Here is a 23,764-nt window from a genome sequence, read left to right as displayed (position 1 = left end):
GAAAAACAAAAATACAGATGCACCGGGTAAAGAAACTGTGGTAAAGAGAAAAACACCACCTACAAAGGATAGCAGGAGAAATTACACATCAAGGAGAACGCGCACACGGCCACAGAGTCAGGTGCCAGCAAGGCCGCCGTTCCGGAAACTGAAACGCCAGCAGGAGGCACAAAAATACGAGGAACAGAAGAAATTCAAGAAGGACTCCAGACCGGAGGACGTCAAGACCAGCCGTCCCAGGCAGAAACGGCAAGGCCAACAACCAGACGATTACTCCGTCAAGAGGCCAGCATGTAGAGGACGCAAAAGAAAAAGCAACGTGGACGACACTCGGAGATCAATAAGGAGAAGATTGACATCCATGAAACCTCTAACTTGGGATCAATTTTGCCAAAAACGGATGACGGAGTTTCAAGCATCGAAAACTCAAAGATAAGTTAAAACCTTCTATAATTTTTTTTCTCTTTTGTTCCGAAATGTTATGCATAAGTACGAAGTTCTATGTTTTGACGAAAGTCAATATGTCTCGGTTGAGACTTAGTTTTGTTTTACTTTATTTAGCTAAGGCAAAAGTATTATTTTCTTTAAGTGTAAAAGCTAAAAACAAGCATTTTCTGTTGGTCGAAAGACTAATTCTGTTATGTTAAAGCCAAAATTTGGCCGGAGATAAAAATAACTTCGTATTCTTGTATTAATAAGAATTTTACTTTCAGTGCCGCCAGCTTGGCGAAGAATGAGTAAAGTAAAAATTTATTTTCTCTTATTCATTTTATGGTAAATTGTAAAAAGCATATGTATTAAAATTTTGTAAATGTATGTAAATACTTGAAGGTTATGTAAAAGTAGAATTTAGTCTAGAAGCATAAAATTGTAGATGCTAAAAGTGAATGCTTAAAAGCAATGAAGTCAAAATTTAAGTATTAAACTGTAAAGTCATGCTTTAGAGCGAAAGCCTGCATGTTTAAAGATGAATGAGGGGGAAGTTAGAATGAATGTGTTTTGTAGGGTTCTCCACCTACATTTGAATTTTTAAGAATATTAAAGTAGCTCATTGAGTTGTAGAATGTCGAGTAAGGTGTGTCTATTTGGTCGTTGAATTCTAACAAATCATGGTGGTTAGGGGAAGTGTTGTAAGACTAAAACACGAATATTCCCGTTTGACACCACACACGGTGGAGAGCCAGGGTAAAGTTAAATTAATGCTTGAAAAATTGAATGAATGTGAAGTAAGCAATAACTAAGAAAAACGAATCGTTTAAAAACAAAAATTTATTGTGTCAAGAAAGTGTAAATTATAATGTATGTAGAAAGATACTGATACTTATTCCTTCCAGATGCTGGAAGGAAAGACCAAGATTGATTGATGAAGTCCAGGAAAAGTTGCTGTAAGAAGAAAGCTTTGTAACGATCAACAGAATTTTAGTATACAAATGGTTACATAAGATATTTTTTTGTGTAAACGAGGTTCTCGCCAATTAGTTCAGAATTAGATAAACTTACAACAGGTCGTTTGTAGGACCTGCTTCCAAGTTTTCCAAATTCTGGCAGCGGCAAATGTAGGGTTTATATTTATTTTAACTAACATTTATTTTAAGTTTAAACTATCTTTCCTGTCAAGCCTTACTTTCCCCTGGAACTGCCAATGCCAGAATATGTAAATTTTAGTAGAACGCGCAAGGATTCAAATTATCAGCGGAAGTATTCTGATTTAAAATAGAAGGAAACAAGTTCGGTGTGTGATATTCTTACTTAGCGAGCGCGGAGGTAGTTAGCGAGAATTGAAGAACCCCGCGTTGCGGCCTATGTGCTTGGCGGGAAGTAGTGTTAATCGTTCCAGTGAGCTTCAAGTCTGCTGAATTAGCAGCGGTATTGTAAAACGCGGTGAGTTAGTTATTTTAGAGAACCTCGTAGTTAGAATCTTGTCTTTAGTTTCTTTTCAGGTTATTATTTTTATTTGACTGCCAAGTTGGCACAGTCTGTAAGCGTCAAGAGCACGCAATTGTAATTTTATTACGTTGAATAAAAAGGGACTTAACCCCTTCACAAGGCTCTATCTTTTATACAAGTTTTCACAGTCACCTCTTGGTTGCGTGCAAGTTGGAGGCGCGCAACGTTATAATGTTCTAAGTTCTTTTTAAATAAGAAGCTTATTTAAACCTTTGTCTGACTTTATAGTTATTTTCACACATAGCGATAATTTGCGGGGTTTTTTTTTTTTTTTTTTTTGACTATTTAACTTTTACCAGATCAAGTAAACCCTCATAGATACATTGTGGAGAGGTTGGCAGGTTAGGAGATAAAACACGCAAAAACTAGTGAGAACATTGTTTCGCGTATTGAGACAAATTTCTAATTGTTAGAAAAAATGTTTAAAGAGAAGGAAATCTATATAAATTAGCCAAAATGTTTGGGAAGGCTTCAAATTAAAATGACGCATAAATATTGTGTTGAGCGTTGTTGCTACAAAATATAAATATTTTGTAGCTTTTAATGTGTAATTATCCTAATATCGTCTAAGAATCAATGTCATAAATTACATGTATTTTAAACTGTGAAATTCTATTAGATTGTGATTTTAATAGGACATTTTTAACAAATATTGTTAAAAAAGATATTTTAGGGGTGGCCATGTAAATCCATAATTACTAAGCTTATCTAATTACCTAATGTAATTATTTATAACTGTTTACCATTAAAATTATCTTCGCATATTAAAGCTAGATATTGCCTTTCATTAATCCTTACCGTGGTCAGAAGATAAAGCAGGAAAATGAAAAATTAATGTAAAACTTATTCTTTGCGTTTAGTGAGACTTAAAATAATACACAACTTATTACCTCGGGCGTTTCAATGGCTTATTGAAACCTTAAAGTATATTAAATGGGTTAAAGCTCCTGGAACTCTACACGAAGCTACGACACTAATTGCGTCAGAGCCCATCTAACTTTCAAAACGTGCCCCCCCCAACCCTGCTTACATCAGGTCTTTCAGGCTTGTTCTCATTAGCAGGTCTCTCTCTAGGCAAGCAGGAGCGGTGACAACAGCCAGTCTTTTGTTTTGAATCATACTGATTATGATTTAACTTCTCATTTTAACCTATGCTGTTTGACATTAAATCTACTTACTATTTACTAAACATATAGACTGATCAAGTATGTGACAAAATGAGACATTAAAAAAAATTAACATAAAGCTAACTGTTAGAAAACCCTAAATAAAATGTCACTTATCTTCTTTCAAATATGTCCAGTTATTATAAGTATAAAATATTTAATGCTACTTGTTAAATTTCATAAAGTTTATTTCGTTCTCAAACTTATTAATAATTATGTTTAATAATAAAGCATCCTACTTAGGATACTACTTTTTTATTTTTAGGATGGTATTATTCAGGCATAGATAATATTCTTAATAGAATTGATTTAGTTCCCATTTGCTCATAGGTCCTTAAAAGACCTTAATTTCCGTGTGCAGAAATGTGTACGAACCCCGGAGAAGGCGATGAAGCAAAAGTTACCAATCTTAAGTGTCTTATAACCTTCAGTCAGAAGAAAAGATGCATTAAGCTTTAGAATTTAATGTTCCTCCCATTCAACAGTTTTTTTCTCATTGATACATTTGAATGTCAGTTACGTATGAAGAAAAACACTGCGAAAAAAAAAAAAAAATGGCACAGTTCTGTATCTCCCGTTTTACTGGGCTAATTGATGAAATTCAAATTGCTTTCCATGTCTCGAAAGCGCGACTTAGGATATATATTAGATTTACATATAGCATCATCCTAACATAGGTATTTTAACAGAAAATCGGACTTTCTGAAATGCCATGCTAATTTTTTTCCAAATTTCGACTTTACGACTCAAATTATGCCTAAATATTATATTTTCTAAAATTTGGTGCGAAATTTACAGAGAAATTCAAAAATTTATCATGGCGCAGTTTTTTCAGTTTTCGACAAGAATAATTTACTTGGCAAACTTCTTTATTTATAACAACCAATTTTCCTTTCTTTTCTTCATTGTGGAGGAGCCGGGAAAAAGTCACCGTTCATACTTTCAAATAATTTTAACAAAGTGCGTATTATCGTTTGGCGTTATTATCACTCATCTACTTTAAGATGATGTTAAAAATTTTATAGGTTATATAATACCACTTTTTTTCGAAAAATTTATAAAAAATATTTAAAAATACAAATTTAAAAAATAAATCAAAAAAATTGTGCGAATTATATTTGGATTAAGCCTAAATTTCGAATTCTGGAAGAAGGAATCAAGTAAGTTTCATAAAAAAAAAGAGAGGTTAATAAATATAACATCAAATTCAATTAACATTGAGGAGCAATTAACAAATTTTGAGAGCTAATTGTTTTAAAATTACTCGTGCAATTTTTACAAAACTTGGTAGTTTGGCATAATTTGAGTCGTAGAATCTAAATATGGAAAAAATTGGCATTTCATTTCAGAAAAAGTCCGATTTTGTGTCAAAATACCTATATTAGAATAACGCAATATATAAATCTAATACATATCTTAATTCGGGCTTTCGAGACATTAAGAACGCAATTTGAATTTCGTCAATCGGCAGAGTAGAACAAGAGATATGGACCTGTCCCTCCCCCTCCCCCTTTTTTTTCGCAGGGTACAAACTGGCTTAATTTCGGATTCATTTAAAAAAACCACATTAAATTACGTTAAAATTTTATAGCAAATATTCATGCTAGACATACGTTAAAACTTTTAAAATAACAAATTAGTTATGACCGTCAAATTCAATTTTAAATATCAGCCGTCCAATAAGTAAAATATTATAATTATTAGAAGAACAGTAATATTGTAAGAACCATATAATTATGAACAAAGAAGTTTATTTCAAGAGATGAAGATCGCTATTTTTTTGTCTCATTTTTCATAAATTCTCGGAACTTACTTTTTGCTATGATATAACGCTAACATACAAACCACTAATTGTAATTCTTTATTATATCCTTAGGCTATTTTTAAGAAGCGATTAGTTAATTAGTGACGAAAAGAATATTTATCCAGGTCAATTTTAAACTAAACCTTTTTTTTTTTTTTTTTTTTTTTTAAATCTACAATACATTACTACTCAGAAACGGGCTGCAGTAATTACAGTTACTGATCAAAACCCATATGATATTAATGTTCTGCATAAGTAATTTTGTACTTGACCAAATGAAAATTTGAGACGTTAAATAATTTTATATTGTTTTATTAGAAATGATAAAATGTTTCTGATTAAGTTTGGAGTACAGAATGCATGTCTGGAACACGTTAAATCCAATGAAATTATCAAACTTCCTCAATGTATCCAAACTCCTTCACTTACTATATGATTTATAGCAATTTTGTATTCTGTAATTTATCAAAGCACCGCTTTTTATCGCAATTTTTTCAGCATTTTTATTAAATAACTGTTTTTAGTTCTAGCTTTCGCAAACAGAACAAACCAAATTGTAATAAATACAATAATTATTTAGAATTTTCAGTTCTGCTAAAATAATTTAATAATTTTATATTACATAATCACATATATATGTGATAGTGAAATTTTTTAACCAACCTTATATACTCTGATTTTTAATTAAAATATTTTTTTTTAATCTGAAAAGTTTGAGATTTTAAATTACTTCCAAAGGGGCTTTTTTTTTTTTTACATTTTGTGTGTTACATTTATTTATTAAATATCACGTTCTTCGCACTTAAACCATAAAATTCAGTTCAACAGCCATATCCCAAAATAGTTTTAAAATGAGCATATCTTTAGAATTTCGGATACAGAGACTCGCGCTTTGGAGATCTCCTGTACAACGTTCCCCTTGCTCGTTTTAAAATCCTTGAGTTTGTTAATAGAAAATTCGTTAAAGTTTTACAAAATATAAAATCGATAACAAAACAAATTCCAAATTTCAAATTTGGTCTTCCACATGCCCATATTCGTAGGAGGATTACGTCATTCCAAATTCGATGGCTCTATGTACCGTTGTTTTATCAAAATGCGAGAAATATACATACATTTATGCAGAATTTTCATAATTAAATTCTTCAAATATAATGCAGGGCTCTAACATTTGGTGGCAACAGTTTGAGAAGTGAAACGGACATTTATACTGAACCAACGCAAAATCGCAAAACGAAAACAATAGTCCTTCAGGGACAAAGCCCCTTCAGATTAAAAACAATCACATAACCTAATAGGAAACTTAATTTTATAAGATTCACATCATAATTTTAAGCAATTTGTAGTCAGTTTTGAATGTATGAAACAACCTGCTTTTTTAATAGTTTGAAATAAATGAGAAAAGCTGCTACTGGGGGAATGTACTGCAAAAATTTATATTTTAAGCTTCCACAGTAAATATACTATTGAATAAATTTACAATGTAAGCTTAGAATATAAACTTGAGCATTGTAATTTTCTTTCCAACTGCATATCTAGCCTAGTAATTGATTTCCATTGATAACGTAGGTGCTTTTTAACCTTCCTGCATCTAAAACCTAATAGTCTCTACCAGATTATCTTATCTATAGATTATAAAAAATTAAATTAATAAAATTTATTAACTTTATTTTGACATGTTTACAATTATTATTTCCACATGAATTTTTTTTATTAATTATTACTGAATTAAAATGTTTTGGATCTATTTATATTGCACATACATTAAAACTGTAATGTGATCATTATTCATTTTAAAATGTTTAACTTGACAGCTCATTCCACTGACTAAAAATACACTCATAAAAATAAGCAACAAATGCTAAAAGAAAAGGTATGAATGTTAAAAGAATAATTAAAACATACAATTTACATAGGAAGTACAATTGCACTGCTGAACATAAGAGGTACGATTTGCATTGCCAAATGCAAACAGGCATCCAAAACTAGCATAAAATGCTATCCTGCAGTCACACCACAGCGCCTTAAAAAGGAGCATGCCGAAACTATGTGTCAGCTCACAAGCAGTAATAGTTCTCCGTAATCTGAGATAGCTAAAGCAGAAAGTATGAGCTGAAGAAACCATCTACATGATGAAATGTGTTGAAGGGCTGTTGGAATGTCGTAAGCTGCTGCACAACAATCTGCTGTTGCAAGAGTGCTGAATGTGCAACATAGTGTCCTCGCAGATGTGAGTCTGGATGCTGGACGATTACCTTAACAAAAGATGATCGCTTCCTGCTGCTATATGCAAGACGACATAGATCGCTAAGAGCACAACAGCTGGTGTCGCATCTCTAGGCTGCAGCAGGTCGGTCCATATTCCGCCAAACTGTGTTATGTCAACTGGATAAAGACGGACCCGATGATCTGTGGTTTGTATTCCTTTGTCCCCTTCACATGGACCGCCACAGCGACTTCACCCTTCATCACAGCTTGTCCCCTTCACCACAGTGCTGGCTGGACTTATTCCACTGCACATACGGGCCCTAATGGAAGCGGTCATCGCAAAAGTCACTCTCCTTAAGCAACCTGCCAACCAGCGGTCGAGCGGTAAAGTCGCTGAACACTGGTAGTTCGGCCCGAGGTTCGAATCCCGCGAACGGGCTGGCTGCATGGGCAATTTCGTGGTTTCCCTTATGTGTAACGCGTATACGAGCCAGTTTCCCTTAGAAAGTCTTCCACAAAGGCATCCCTTCCTTTAGGAAGATAGCCCTTGAGGCTTTGCCATAATCACATACACACCTTAAGCAACCTGCCCATTACCAAAACCTCCATTTCTCACCGGAGGACTTTGAAAACAATCTACAAGTTACGGAAGTACACCCAGCCCTTCTTTGCAAGAATGTCCATTCTTACACAACGATGTTTGAAAACAACAACGATAACTCTGATGGCCTTAGGATTTATATAGACGGCTCCCAGGTGAATGGAACGACGGACAAGGTCTTGGAAAGGCTTTCCGGGTGCAGGCAACTCAGTCTTTCAGGCGGAAGCTGAAGCCGCCAAGCAACCCTAGCAGCGGCTCAATTTAGCTACTCCACCGCAACCGACAGCCTGTCAGCAATTTATGCAATTCGGAATCATTTTCACAGGTCGCACATTCAGCAAACCCTGCGCCAGTGCGAAGGACGCATACTCATCTTCTGGATTAAAGCACACGTTGTACACCAGGGGAATGAGGAAGCAGATTTACTAGCCAAATAAGACGCGAGCAATCTCGAAGCGGAACAACTGGCAATAAAGTTACCAAAATCCTATGTAAAGAAGGTTGTTCTAAACGCCGCACTCGAGCAATGACAGGAAGAGTGGAATTCTATTCCGCAAGGAAGAAAGACCTACGAATTCTCTCACAAAGTCAGTCTTGACAAACAAATATCTCAGCCACACATCACCAGATTTATAACGGGTCATGTTCCATTGCCGGAATATTTTCTAGAACGAAGAATAACAAACACCAACATCTGTGTGTGTGGCCATCCAGGTAGCCCGGACCATTACATCACCTCCTGCCCACTAACACGAGAGTGGCAGAGTGGCACATGCCGTTTAACAACACAGATCCAGCGCAAAAAAGATTCTTTATTCGCTAACCAGCAGTACTTAAAAAACTCAAAAGTATTATGGATAGACTGCAGGCATTAGGCCAGGACTTGTGTGAGTCAGCTTAACCACAACTCTATCCTTTCTACATAACCAGGCTATATATCCAATGTACCTATGGCAAAGTGCTTATGTATCCAATGGACTTATATTAAGCTCTGAAAGTTACCCGTACCAAGTGTTTCAATTCTATTCATGTATGTATAGCCATGTAGGATAACACATGACAATGTGCTTTCATTAATTGACACTCATTCTTACCCATGTCATTAATTGTCATTCATTATTTCATTAATCACCAGTGCATCATCAACAATTGTTGCATATCATTACTTAAGTTATTAACTATCTATCAACACACTTATGTACCCAACGCGCCTACGTCATTCGTTTAAGTGTGTCATCCCTGTCTATGTATGTAAAGCCATGTAGAATAACACAGGATTATGTGTTATTACTAATCGTCATTTATCGTTTTAGAGTACAAGCACCATTTTCAGTGCATCTTTTGTAGTAATGTATCAGTGTTTAAGCGTATCATTTCCACTAATGTCTGTATTGCCATGTAGGATAACACACGATTATGTATAATCATTGTCATTTTTCGCATTAATGCACAATTCAGTGTATCATTTTTATTAATATATAGGTGTTAAAGGTTTCATTTCTAATAATGTATACATAGTCATGTAGGATAATTTATGTTCATGTATTTTTATTAATTGTCATCTTTCATATTTATCTACAAGTATCATCTTCAGTGTATCGTTTCTAGTATTAATGTTTAAGTGTATCACCTCTACTAATTTATGTATAGCCACGTAGGACGCTACACGATTTTGTGTATATACTCGTATTAATTGTCATCTCTCGCAATGATGCACAAGTATTACACTCAATGCAACATTTCTTTCAATGTATAAGTGTTTAAAATGTCTCATTTCTATTCATGTACGCATAACGCAGTAGGAGAATACATGATTTGATTATGTGTATTAATGTGCAAATTTCGTTGTCAGTGTACCATTTCTATTAATTTATAAATGCATCATTTACCATGTATAAATGTATATTAATGTATAAGTGTATCATTTCTGCTACTGTATGTATAGCCACTTAGGATGATACACGATTACGTGTTATCATTATTCTTCATCTATCGTATAATGTACAAGTGCCATTTTCAATATTTCATTTCCATTAATGTATAAGTGTATCATTTGTACTAATATATATGTACAGCCACGTAAGGTAATGCCCGATTATGTGTAAACATTAATTGTCATCGTTCACACTGATGCACAATTTTCATTCTCAGTGTATCATTTCTGTAACGTACAGGTGTGTATGTATCATTTTTATTGACGTGTGCATAGCCCAGTAGAATAATGCATCATTATGTGTTTTCATTTATCGCCATTATTCGTATTACTGTGCACGTGTCGTTGTTAGAATATCATTGCTATTAATGCACAAGTGCTTATGCATATCATTTCTAGTAGTTTATGCATACAGGATGACACACAATTACATGTATTCATTGTCATCTTCCGCATTAATGCGCCAGTTGCATTATCAGTGTATCATTTCTTTTAATGTATAAGTGTTTATTGTTTGCCTATCTCATTAACCACTTAGGCCAATATACATATGTATCTAATGTACCTATACCAGCCATTGTACCAATGTATGAAACTTTTAATTAATTGTATACTGAAGCATATATGCATACGCCCTTGTTTGGCCACGTCAAAACCTCATATTCTCCATTAATATATTCCCGATGCAGCCCTCGCGGGAAGCCACGAGAGTTGTGTTGTTCTAGGCACGTGCGGGCATCGGACGGCATCCGATTTGTCATATAAAGCCGTCCGTGAGCAATTTATATGTAGAATAAACATACGTAAGGACAGAATTCTCTGCTTTAAAATGAATTCTGAAGAGAATTTTTCGTGGCGTCTGCACGAACGTATGTACGTACGTACGTATCACGCATAACTCAGAAACGAATAGCCTCAGAACTGTGAAATTTTGTATATAGGACTGCTATAACATATAGATGTACACCTCGTATTTCGGTTGCAATCGGCCGCACCAAACGTATATAAATACATTTATATATATATCACTCTGTTACCTGGCTCAGTGATCTCAGTTTCTTTACTCTTATATGTTTTTAAATTGTACATTTCTTGCTTTAAAAATGATTGAATTACGTTGTTCTTATCTTCAGGTTAAGGCTTTTATGGCTTTAGTAAATCTGTATGCAATAATTTTAGAATTATCAACAATTTAAAAATTTTTTAAGTGCCGCTAAGCCTAATAATGTTTTTGATGGCGGCTATTGCTCTTGTTTACATTTGAAACAGTAGGATAGCGGATTTGTTGCCAATCTAGAGAAACTTAGCTTCGCAACAACAAAGATAACGCCTTCATTTATTACTTAAATCATGCTTAATCCTTTCTGGAATTTTTTCGAGGAAATAAGCGTTTAAGATTTACTTCGTAATTTTTAATACAGATATTTTGAGTTTTTATGTATTTTTGCCTTGTCGCCAAGTGAAAACTGAATTAATTGAATGTGTATGGTGTCTCTTCATGAGTCATCATTTCTCAAGTTGATTTTGTTTTCAGGAAACAGGTTGGGAGAGCATTAGAATTTCAAATCAAAACTTCAAGATTTCACAGAACATAGAAATAACATTTATTAACGATAAACTTAATGGTATAGTATATTACTTCCGCCTATAGCGGCCATGGAAACATAATCAAGCATCAAAAAGGTATGACATGCGTCATTCTTCAAGTTCAAGCGTCAAGTGGTGTATTTTTCAACGGCGCGCATCAAGAGCGCCACCTAACTACCGAAAAGACGGAACATACTCCGCCCCGATGAACATTAGTTCATTACAACATTACTATAAAGATCTTCAATTTTAGATTTAAACAAGTTTTCCAAACATTCAACAGTATATCATATATAATAAAAATGCATAATGACAAATTTAAATTGAATAACAACATTAAATTTAGCACAAAATTTTACAAATAAAACATACTTACAATCTCTAGGAGGAAAACAAAATAATGAAACTGCTAAATTACCATAATCCACAATTGTGGTCCATTCTCTGAATCTGAAACATAATTGAATTAATAACAGTAAAGACACAAATTATGAATATGCAGTTAATGTTTTTTTTTTTTTTTTTTTTTTTTTTTTTTTTTTTTAAGAGTCTTATTCACTCAATGGTAAGCGGGAAAGTTTATGTATATTACGCTTCATTTTGCCCAATAAAGGTTTTAGTTTCACAACACGAACTTTTCCATCAGCACCAGGATATAGTTCAAATACTCGTCCAAGTCGCCACTTTAATGGAGGCAAATTTTCGTCCTTTATCAAGACTAAGTCATTGAGGGCTAAATTTGGTTTATCCCTCAACCATTTGGTACGCCCTTGTAATTGTGAAAGATAATCTCTAGACCAACGTTTCCAAAAGCTCTGGAAAATTTGCTGTGTCAATTTCCATCTTTCAGCAGGGGTTAGCTTATTATTTGTAAGATCAGGTTCAGGAATTGCTGTTAATGTACACGGTAAACACAAAGTTCGCTCTTTACAGGCAAAAGTTTTGTAAAGTTACAGAAATCAAAAAGTTACAGAAGAATTTCCTGTAATGGTAACAGGTTGAAAGCAAACTGTAGCGGTAACAGCTAATTTGCTTGTAACATTACAGATAATGTTTCAGTAGCCGCGCGGAAGAATCACGTGACTGACTGGAAATTAGCCAATCAGGAGAAAAGTGTTTGAAAGCTAGTTGCAGAAAAAAACATGGCTGAATGCATGTTGGTTGTATAGCGCAGGTAAGTAAGAAAATGTTTACAATTACTGCTTGAAATATTTTTTGTTCATTTTATGCAGATTATTCTCATGCACTTTGCACTGTTGTATTTAAACGTTTAAGCTTTGCGATTAATTAATATCAGTGTTCGTAATGTCTAATGAGTTGAAAGAGTGCAAAATATTTATTCCAAATGCAGATCTAATAGTAGTATTTTGTCATTGTGCATCCGATAAATTACGCCTTAAATTGCCCGTATTATTATTTAAAACTAATTATTCCAAAATTTAATCACTGTTTGTGGTATATAATTGAAATGGTAATGTGGTTGTTGAAAGCAAAACTAATCATTTTAGCGTTCTTTTCCAATCGTCTGACCAAAGAACGTTTGACATCTTTTTCCCGGCAGACCTTGCGAGAAACGTTTATATAAACATTTAGAATTCTGAATGTAATGTATATATTTTTTTGCTTACTAGGTTTAGTTTATTCTTTTTCTAGGATTATCTAATTAGTTATACCTGGTTTATAATTCAGTCTAATATGTTTATGTACGAATGTGTTATAAAGTAAAATTACAAAAACTTGAACAACGCGGTCGAGAATCTCGTTTATTCCTTTAGTGTAATAATATTTTTTTCAGTGGTATTAATTTCTTACGAAAATATTATAATTCAAAAATGAAGTAATTATTATTGATTAAAAATATGCCGTATCATACTTTTCGTAATGTTTTGTTTTACTAACTAGATGCAACTTAATTATTCCATATATTTTAATATACCAATATCAACAGGGGAAAAATGGAAATGACCTAAAATATTTTTCTAACAATTCGTTAAACTAATTATAAAAGAAAACTAAAATTTTGTGCATTATTTCCAAAATATCATTTCATTAATATTTTATAAATGACAACATATATTATATTGTATATATAACTACCATTGCATACTTATAAGTTTTTAAACATTTAATGTAGAATTTATGTTGATTTTATTTTGCCCAGTTTTAATACAGTTTTGAAGTATGATAATCTTGTTACTAGGATAGCATGAATCTGCTAATACAAGTTTAATACATTTCTTGACAAATGTTTCTCTTATTCATGTAATATAATATATAAATCATAAAATAAGTTTTCTTAAAAATAAATTATTTTGTTTATTGGAATTTAAAACAATTCTGTATCTGTATGTTGTATTAAAAATAAAATAATAATGAATTTTTAATGAAGCATTGATTTTAGCATTAACAATGTAAATATATATATATATACACATGAATAAATGGAAATGCAAGCTTTTTTTCCTTACAAAACCACCCATGAATATATACTTCCCTTTAGGCTGATAGCCTTTGCATGCTTTGCCATATTCTATCAATCCAAATGATGCAAATATGCAGAAAATTTTACTTTCTTTGAAAGTTAATACCGGAAATAAAATTCAGTGCATTTGTAAACTACATTAGTTCTCTTATAGCTTGGCATTTAATTGCCCAATGATTTACTAGTCCAAACTAAAGCAGAATTCAGATATCTTTCAAATAAAAGAAAATTAATAAGGTCTGATTTTTAGACGTATATATGAAGATTTATTTTTTTAAATATTATTTTAAGTCAATCAAATTAATTTCAAATTTAAGTAAGTATTCATGCCTTTCAGTAGCATTATTTTTGATATCTTAAATTAAATAACTGAATGCAATATTTCTTGTTAATAAAAGAAAAGCAATGTTATGAAAGACTAGCGAAGTGGATTTGCAAGTTCTAATTACGAAGGGTCCCATGCTTTAAGGGGTCATTTTTAAAAATACTTAATTAAAAAAAATATTTAACGTAAAACTTCCAAACTTCACACATGTGGAATATTAATTCTATATATTTTATCTCATTCTTATTTTATTAATTAATTTCATAGCATTTCGTGTGACACTAGTAGTAATTATTAATTAAATTTTATGCTGTTTCTGATCTATGTTTTGATTTTGTTATTAATTACGTTAGTTTACATAAGATTTAAAATTATGTAAGGTACAAAAACCTTCTGCATCTATTAATACTATATGCTGAAGTGAATGAAATTATGTCAGTGAAATTTTTTAAAATCAAAAACAAATTTCTGTGGAAAATTAAAGTTATAAATTCTAAATGCAAACAAAGGAGTGAATTTGAAAGTTATCAAATAAGCCAAAGTGTTGGTCATTTTTTCAGTTTTGCAGAAGAATTTTTATACTTTGCAGAATGGGAATATGATGTTTGGTTTTGTTAGTATTAATTATTACAACTGAATTATTTCAACTTACATTGCAACACGTAATTTAGCTTAAAATTTATTTGAACTTAATTTTCTAATTTATTTTGATCATGTATATTTCATGTGTCATAAGTCTCTGAAATGAACTTAATTCTCATCCTATTTTACACAATTTTTTTAAAGAAGAAAAAGTCACATTTCTTTTGCTTAGTTGCACACGAAGATACATGTCTATATATAGAGAGAGAGAGAGAAAGAGGAGTTATGTTTACTTGCAGACTTTTTCCCTCCTTTTATATTATAGTATGAAAATCAAGGGGGAAATTAAGCAATCAATTTAATTTTGAAGGATGTGATTACAATAAGATCATAACCAATCAAAAATATTCATGAATGAACTACTGGTAACTATCATAGTATTATTATTTAAAAGAAACCTACATTCCAATAAGAACGCTTAGTAACATAACCATTTAAGTTATCTGATAAAAGTAATTTTCATTCCTACTTCCCTATACCTTGAATTTCACTCTTAGTATTGCCCACTGCTACTCCATAGACCTCAAAGCATTTAATGCATCTGGAACTGCAATTTGTGTCTTCTTCTACAGCATGCAAGTTATCACCGTTTAGTTTGTACTGCCACGAGCAATGATCTTCAGAATTACCATATTGCGTTGCATATTCCACCCCACCCAGCTTTAGAACCAGATTCTGAAAATTAAAAAAATATTTACATAATTTTCCCCCTTTTAATGCATTCAGAAAATGAATATCCCAAGATTTTAAAATGGTTTTATCAACATAATGATTGTTTTCGTCATACTAACAAAGGCAAACTTTTGCACACTTAAGGCCCCGTTGAATCTTTCTCTTCTAACTGTTGAATATTATGTCAGCCTAATACAAACAATGATCTATGATAGTGAAAGCAAATACCAACTGCCATTCACTGTGCAATTTTGCCATATCAGCTGAATGTTCACCCTAGCAAGCATCGGACCACAACCTTCTCTAATTATTTATGTATGATCTGAGGCCTAAGGATTTGCAAGAACAACAATGAGAATGACAGAAGTTCAAATTATAAAGAAGAAATGAGATAACTTATTAGATGTTGCAATTATGTGTATTCTTATTGAAATAGAGGTTTCTTTTAAATAAATAACATTGTGATAGTAGTAGTTTATCCATGATTACTTTTCATTTGTTATATTCCTACTGTGACTGTGTCCTTTGGAAATTAAATTATTCGTTTAATTTTTCCCTCTTAATTTTCGGAAGATAAAATTAGTAAAAATAAGTGGGAATATGGCATCAAGAGCATTAGATATCCCCATTTTCTTGAAGCTGTTCACTATTATTGTTTCATCAATGATAGGCCATGCACCCAAAATCCACTAGAAAATCAGTTAGTAAGGTGAAAATGACCACTATGCGGACAAAACATTTAGGGTAACTTGTTTTGTGAGCGCCTTAAGGAAGACAAACATTACCTAAATCTTTAAAACATATTCAGAATCCTGTGCTAAAAGAAAGCTAGGGGGAAAATGTTGTCCGAGTCCCAGTGATTCCTTTGGACGAATATGTAATATTGTTTTAGAAATTTAAGGTAATAAATATAATATTTTTCGAATGCTAAAACAGTTCGAGAAATTTATTCAAGTTCTGAATTCTGAATATAAGTATACTGTATTTTATATTTAATAACTATGGTGGCTTCATTTATGAAAATATTTGAATATTGGCTGTTTTTGTACAATGAACCTTCTCTAAGCTAGCTATACATGATTCCTGAAAATTTTGATCTTTAAATGATAGTGGGCATCCCAGAGAAGTCATGTTTACTAATTAGTTATTTTATGAGGAATGCTGGTTAAATTTAAAAAGTGATTGACTGAGGTAGCTTGTCGTAAAGAGATGGTTCACTGTAATCCAATTTTTTAAAGAATTTAAGCTGTTCTTAATTAATTAAGCTATTTTAAAGAAATATGATTAAAAGTGTTATATAAGCACATGTTTAAAACATCTATTAAAATAATTTTTATAAGCTTTTTAAGAGCATGATTATGATTTTAAAAGAAATGTTTTTTTTTCTTTATTTAGGAGACATGGTTTACAAAGAGGGGAAAAACCATTCATTTTTTCCAAGCACTCGAAACGAAGTTTTATGAAATGTTTATTAAATTATATTATGTTATTTTTTAATTAATTCTTTTTCAGGTTTTATGTAAAGTTTATGAATTAAGTAATAAATTATTTTTACTTCTGTATTTTAATTAGCATATTATTTGCTTCATAGTGTTTCACAATAAAATTATAAATTCAATAAACTTCTTAATTAACATGCTGTAATATAGAGAGAGCATAAAGTTTGTTTTCTGTTGTCACATGTTTATTTCACAATTTTGTATGCGAATCTCGAAATTTATAATAACTAGGAATACTTTTTAGTATCACTTTCGAAATGGTAAATATTAAGCTTAGATTTATTACATATTATGTTTGTAAAAAATTATAGGTAAAATTAAAATGCATTAAATTTTAAGCTAAACTGAAGTATTAATTTTAGAAATAAATTAATACTTCAGTTTAGTTTCAATTTATTTAGAAATAAATTTCTTAAAGGCATAATTGTATTAAGAATTTTAAGGGAAACAAGGCTTTAAAAATTAAGGTCAGTTGGCAAAGTTTTATGCTTATTCAAAAAGCATGACATTAGGTTTTTAATGAAAGACTTCTATCTGTTAATTCAAAGGAAATTATTTGAAGGTAAGTAAAAAAGTTATGCATTATTTCAAACAATAGCAGACTGTTGACAAACACTGAGTGCAGATAAGAATAAAAAAATTAGTTAGACGTTGTAATTCAAGCGTATGAACAAAATTTGAATTCCTTGTAGTAACAAAATGAAGTTCATTGCTATGTTGAATTCTTTAATTTACTGAAAATGTCATTTTTTAGAAGGAGAGAATATATTTTTGAAATATGAAGAACAGCTGTTCTGAGTTCTTCATAGAAATATTTCACAAAATGTCTTTTACTGTAATAATATGATCATATCAACATGCAACACGTTTACTCATATAAGTTAAATCTAAAGCAACATGTGTCTATTTTAGCTAAAATTACTAAAAAGAAAGTTCTAGGACATATCTTATTAACTGACACTAAAACATGCAAATAAAACATACTATTTTTTTCAGCTATTTTACAGGGCAAATATAAGGAGTAGCATATCAATTTGAACTTTAAATTAATCAAAATGATAATATGAAAGGCCTTTCAATAATATCAAACATAAGTTTCTCTTCATAAAACAAAAATACTCTGCAACAGACTAATGTTACTTTTTGAAAAAAGAACATTGCTGTTGAAAGCACATCTTTTAAATTAATGCTATTCTGAGGTCAAATTGACTAATTTAAAAAGCCAAACTATTATGCTTCACTTGCATATATCTGTATAATGATATACACATGCAGATATTGTTTTACTCAAAACATCTTGATTTCAATATATTTTATTATAATAAGCATCATTTTAGACAAAAAAATCTATTACTTTTATAGACATATCCTTTAGTATTATCTATGAAAAATATATTCTACACATATAATTACTTAATGGGATATTAGAAGGAAATAATCTGAAACCTTTACAGATACAACCATTGGAATTTTACGTAGGAAAAGTATCTTCTACTCACATAACTTGCTATAATAATACAAGCAAATAACCTGTAACGGTTACAGATATATCTGTTGAGATTTTACATGAGAAAAACATGTCCTTTTTACATAATTATTTGCTGTAATATTACACGCAAATAATCTGTAACCATTACAGATATATCGTTTGGGAATTTACATGAGAAAAATATGTTCTACTTACATAACTATATGCTGTGATATTACAAGAAAAAGATCTGTAACCATTACAGATATATCGTTTGGGAATTTACATGAGAAAAATATGTTCTACTTACATAACTATATGCTGTGATATTACAAGAAAAAGATCTGTAACCATTACAGGCAAAACTCTTGTAATGTTACAAAGAAAACACCTGTTTCTGTTACTCAAATAACCCATAGCATCCCAGTTTCCATGAGTTTTCTTAGTAACCTTACAGATTTTTTTTTTTTTTTTTTTTTTTTTTTTTTAACAGTGTAGTCCCAATTAGGAAATGTCCAGGTGTTAAAGGATTAAAATCTTCAGGGTCAGATGAGATGGAAACTATTGGCCTGGAATTCAAACACGCCTCGATTTGTGTAATTAAGGTGTGAAATTCTTCGTATGTCAGAACCTGGTCCCAATAGTCCGCTTTAAGTGAATCTTCATTTGTTTCACTCCAGCCTCCCAGAGGCCTCCAAAGTAAGGGGCAGCAGGGGGATTGAAGATCCATTGAATATTTTCACCGCTCAGGTAGTTTTGAAATGCTTCCTCAGAGGAAAGTGTAGCTATGTATCTTCTTAATTCTCGATCAGCCCCAACAAAGTTGGTTCCTCTATCTGAAAAGATTTTTTTGGGTTTCCCTCTGCGCGACACAAATCTTTTCAGAGATGCTAGGAATGCTTCAGTTGTTAGATCACTGACTACTTCTAGGTGAATGGCCTTTGTGGTGAAGCATATGTAGAGGCAAACATAACATTTATATCTCGTTCCCCCTCTTCATTTCCTAGCTTTAATTAAAAAGGGCCTGCAAAATCTAGTCCGGTATTAGAGAATTTTCTATCCGGCAATACGCGAGAAGCAGGTAGGTCGCCCATTATCTGACTGGATGTGCTTGTTCGATTTTTAAAACATTTTATACATTTCCAAATTATTTTTCTTACAATTTCTCGGCCATTAACGATCCAATATTTCTGTTGCAGAGCAGATAATGTTAATGTGGCTCCTCCGTGAAGGTTCACTTCGTGAAAGTGTTTGACTATCAATTCAGTAACTTGGTGACTTTTGGGAAGAATAATTGGATACTTTGCGTTTTCTGAAAGATTCGAGTTACAGAGTCTACCACCGACTCTAAGGATTTCTTCTCTATCAAGAAAAGGATTTAATTTCAGGATTTTACTGCTGAGATTCAATTTCTTCCCTGCTTTCAAAAGTCTAATTTCTTCTCTAAATTCGAATTTTGCATGATTTTAAAAATCAAAGTGCTTGCCTTATCCAATTCTTGAACTGTTAAAAAACCCTTGAGTTTTCAAGATGTAGGTTTAATATTGTGGCAGAATCTTAAACACCGTGCAGTTACGCGTTTCAATTTTTTCCAGGATGAAAACCTGGATGTCAATTCAAATTCAGCCTCTTGGCTAATAACAGAACATACAGTATTTTGACGCTGTTCTACCTGTACCTCTTCCCCCATAGGCTCGATCAAAGGATGAAAAGATGATGAAGGTAATTTTTTCTCTTTTAACCACACTGGTCCATTGAACCAAAGTTTATTTTCCACTAGATCAGAAGCTCTTAATCCACGTGAAACTATGTCAGCCGGATTGTCATTTCCCTTACAGTATTTCCATTGCGAAGGTGATACAACATCTTGTATTTCACATACACGATTAGCAACAAAGGGTTTCCATTTATCAGCGGTACCCCTGATCCAGTGAAGAACAATTTTAGAGTCACTAAAACAATACATTATCTTCTTGGATATTAAATAATTTCCTTAAATATTTAACTATTCTTGCGACAATAGTGGCTCCCATAAGTTCTAAACGAGGCAAGGTTAATTTTTTAAGTGGGGATACACAGCTCTTTGAAAGAACAAAAGACGTACAGCAAGAATCAGGATCACGAAAATATGCAACAGCTCCATATTCCTTGAGGCTGGCATCACAAAAGACAAAAAGCTCTATTTTATCGAAATTTACACATTCATCATTTAATATGTATTTTCTAGGAATACACAAGTTGAGAATAACTTCAATTTCAAAGTACCAAGTTTTAAATTTTTCACTCAAATAGCTGGGCAAAATTGTGTTCCAATCAATACCCAATTCCCATAACTCTTGTAATAAGAATTTTATTCTGAAAACAAAAGGTGCAATGAAGCCAAGTGGGTCATAAATTGTTGCCACAATCTGTAATACCTTTCGCTTCGTAATGTGTTTCCAGTCAACTGGTTGTAAAAGTTCTTGTACATCTAATTTCAATGTGTCCTCATCCAAATCCCAAATTATTCCCAGTACCTTTAACGTTTTCTTATCCAAATTATCTTCCTTATTAATTAAACCAATATCTTGCCAATGATTTTTTATACGGAATTTGATTCAAATTTTCTTAAGTTCATGCCAGCGTCTTGAAGAATTTTAACTGCATCAGTTGATAATGAGAAAATTTCTTCAACGGAGTCTGCTCCATGGATAAGGTCATCAACATATAAGGACTTATTTAACATGTCAACAGCTTTGCTATATTTCTTTTCATAACCCTTAATATGATGTTTGATAGTGGCGGACAAAATAAACGGACTTGTTGTCATTCAAAACGGCACTCGGCACATTCGGAAAACCTGAAAGCTTAAACTATTGTCACTATCGTCGTAAAAATGATTAAACCACAAGAACCTTAAAAAATTTCTATCTTCACTATCAATTTGAATTTGGTGAAAAGCCTTCTCTATGTCTGCACAAAATGCAACTTTATGTACGCGAAATTTTAAAATTATATCCAACAGGTTAGGATTTAAATTAGGGCCTGATATCAAACATTCATTTAACGATTTAGCTCCTTCAGACTTAGAGGAGGCATCATAAACTATTCTTATTCTTGTTGTTACTTTTCCTTCACGTATAACGGGCCTATGAGGCATATAATAACAGTTAGGTTCATTTTCAACTTGTTCTCTAATCATATTACCATATTCATTATATAGGAAATCATTTCCCTTTAACTTATGCTTTAGTCCTAGAAATCGTTGTTTAGAAACGAAAAAATTATCAGCGAGTTGTGATTTATTGTCCTTCCAAAAGAGTTTTGTTTCGTACCTGCCGTTATTCAATTTCAAACTGTCGTTAAAATGCTTAATAGTATCCAAATCAGTTTCCGAAAATGTTTTGTTCTCATTTTCAATTCCTATCGAATCCAATTTCCAAAATGACTGCAAATCAAATGTGTTTCCTTCAGCGGTAGATAAAAACAACGCATTAATTCGAGTATTATTATTTTTTACTTTACCCATCACTGTGTATCCAAATATCGTCAGTACTATAAACAAACCATCATTTATCATTGAATTACTTCCTGTTTGTATATACCAGAAATGCTCCGCGCCAAGCAGAATATTTATGTTCTCATTAACGGGACTTGTATCCGAAAGTTCCAAACCTTTTTTAGTCATAAATTCTTTAGTTTTGACATGTTGATGGTGCCTGGAATTCTATTGATGATATTAATTCTATCCCGATAGCTTCTACAACAAGGCAGCGATCATCGTTTTTATTTTTAGACTATATACATCAAATTCTTGAGAGTTACCGCGCTGATTTCCAAAGTTTAATGATATTTTCCTTAATAGTTTTTGCGAGCCCATATTTCATCTTATAACATGCAGTAGTCCTGGACATTTCCAACGAGTTTAGTGCCATCTGATCGCGGCTCAACTGTTTGCAGAGTTCAATTAAATTGGGAGCTACATTGAAAGAAAGAGAATTCTCAGCGATAAACGAAGTTATTAATACCTCTTGGCGTGCTTTCTTGTCACTATATCCAATGGCCGAGCATCAGTCTCCAGTAAGTCAGTCATCAGTATTTTTTGAATTAGCATAATTACTTAAAAGTCATTGAATGTCTAATGCACTTTGAATATTTTATGTGCATCACAGTTTTAGAATGATTTGTGAAAGCCTTGAATCCTTCCCCACCATACTTCAGCAGTGAGTTACAAAAAACACAATATGCTTGTCCAGCAACATTTATTTTCTTGCACCATGTGCCGATGGTATCCCCATTACCATCTCTCCGTTCAATCCAATTCCACCTAAATGCATTCCGGACACCTTCTTCTAATTGTATAATATCACTATTTATATTGAGAAATTTCATAGTGAAATCCTCTTGCGAACATAAATAAAAAAATATTTCAATAAACGAAACGAAAAATTTACACGTGCATCAATAAATGAAACAAAAATTTTACACAGCGGAGAAAAAAAGCTGAGAAACGATCAATGACAAATAGCTAATACGGTGAAAAATCCCCCTTCTCTACTTATTGGCGCCATGCCAGGAGAGATAAGACCTTTGAACCCAGAGTCATGTGATCGCACATCTGGTCGAACAAAGTCTCTCCCTTTTTTTTTTTCTGCCGCGCCTACTTGCCGAAAAATATCCAGAAGAGAATGTCTGAGAACCGGGGGAATGAGTCATAACTCGCAATAAGGAAAGAACAAAAAAGAAGTTTTTCCCCCTTTTCACGCATTATCACTGCCTTTGGAGAAAGAAAGGAAAAGTTTTCACCACACACACTGACCTTGCGTTATCAAAATAAATAATTCATTATTATTCCTACTTCCTTTTGAACGAGGATCCCCGGAATTTCCGGGTATCGAAGTGCAAAATCCCCGGAATTCCGTGGTTTCCCCGGAGCACAAACACCCCTGCTTACATGTTTAAATTTCATCTAAAAAATAATGCACCAAATGGCAGTACAATATACAATTATACAGGTGAAATTCTTTATATGGAACTAAATATCAGACACATAAATTTCAGTCACTGAATATTATTATAAGGGACAAAATTCATTAGATGCAATTACAATAAGTTCCTTTTATAATTTCACAATATGCATATCTTGCAAAGTAGTCAATTAAAAAAATTGCATATATTGCAGTGTACAGACTTTTATTCAAGGTCTGAAATACTTTTAATCAGAAACTGGAGAATTTTTAAATATACAAGTAAACATTCTGCACATTTTAGATATCTAATTAATTAAACATTCAGTCTTCAGCAACAACACCAAGCTCTTCATCTGTCCATTTGTGTGCCTCTGGATATTCAAATTCCCCCTAAGAACAGTATTAATTTAACAAATTATTTTATCTTATATTCACATCAAACAAAGTAAAAATTTTTGCAAATAAATCATACACAGTATAC

The 23,764-nt window shown here is 32.3% G+C and overlaps 1 protein-coding gene across 1 annotated transcript in view; it reads right to left on the bottom strand.

Annotated features, from left to right (window-relative positions):
• Positions 1 to 23,489: 23,489 nt before the first annotated feature.
• LOC146998469 (NADH dehydrogenase [ubiquinone] 1 beta subcomplex subunit 2, mitochondrial-like) overlaps positions 23,490 to 23,764 on the bottom strand; it is a 30,707-nt gene continuing 30,432 nt past the window's right edge. Inside the window, exon 3 of the mRNA XM_085810763.1 lies at positions 23,490 to 23,673. Coding sequence (XP_085666889.1) covers positions 23,605 to 23,673 — 69 coding nt within the window. The 3' untranslated portion in view covers positions 23,490 to 23,604. The remainder of the gene's footprint in view (positions 23,674 to 23,764) is intronic.

The sequence above is a fragment of the Stegodyphus dumicola genome, chromosome 2 (assembly GCF_044657685.1).
Source record: "Stegodyphus dumicola isolate Sdum_Otavi_A_Nest chromosome 2, ASM4465768v1".
Lineage (NCBI taxonomy): Eukaryota > Metazoa > Arthropoda > Arachnida > Araneae > Eresidae > Stegodyphus > Stegodyphus dumicola.
This window is presented reverse-complemented; position numbering and strand designations above follow the sequence as displayed.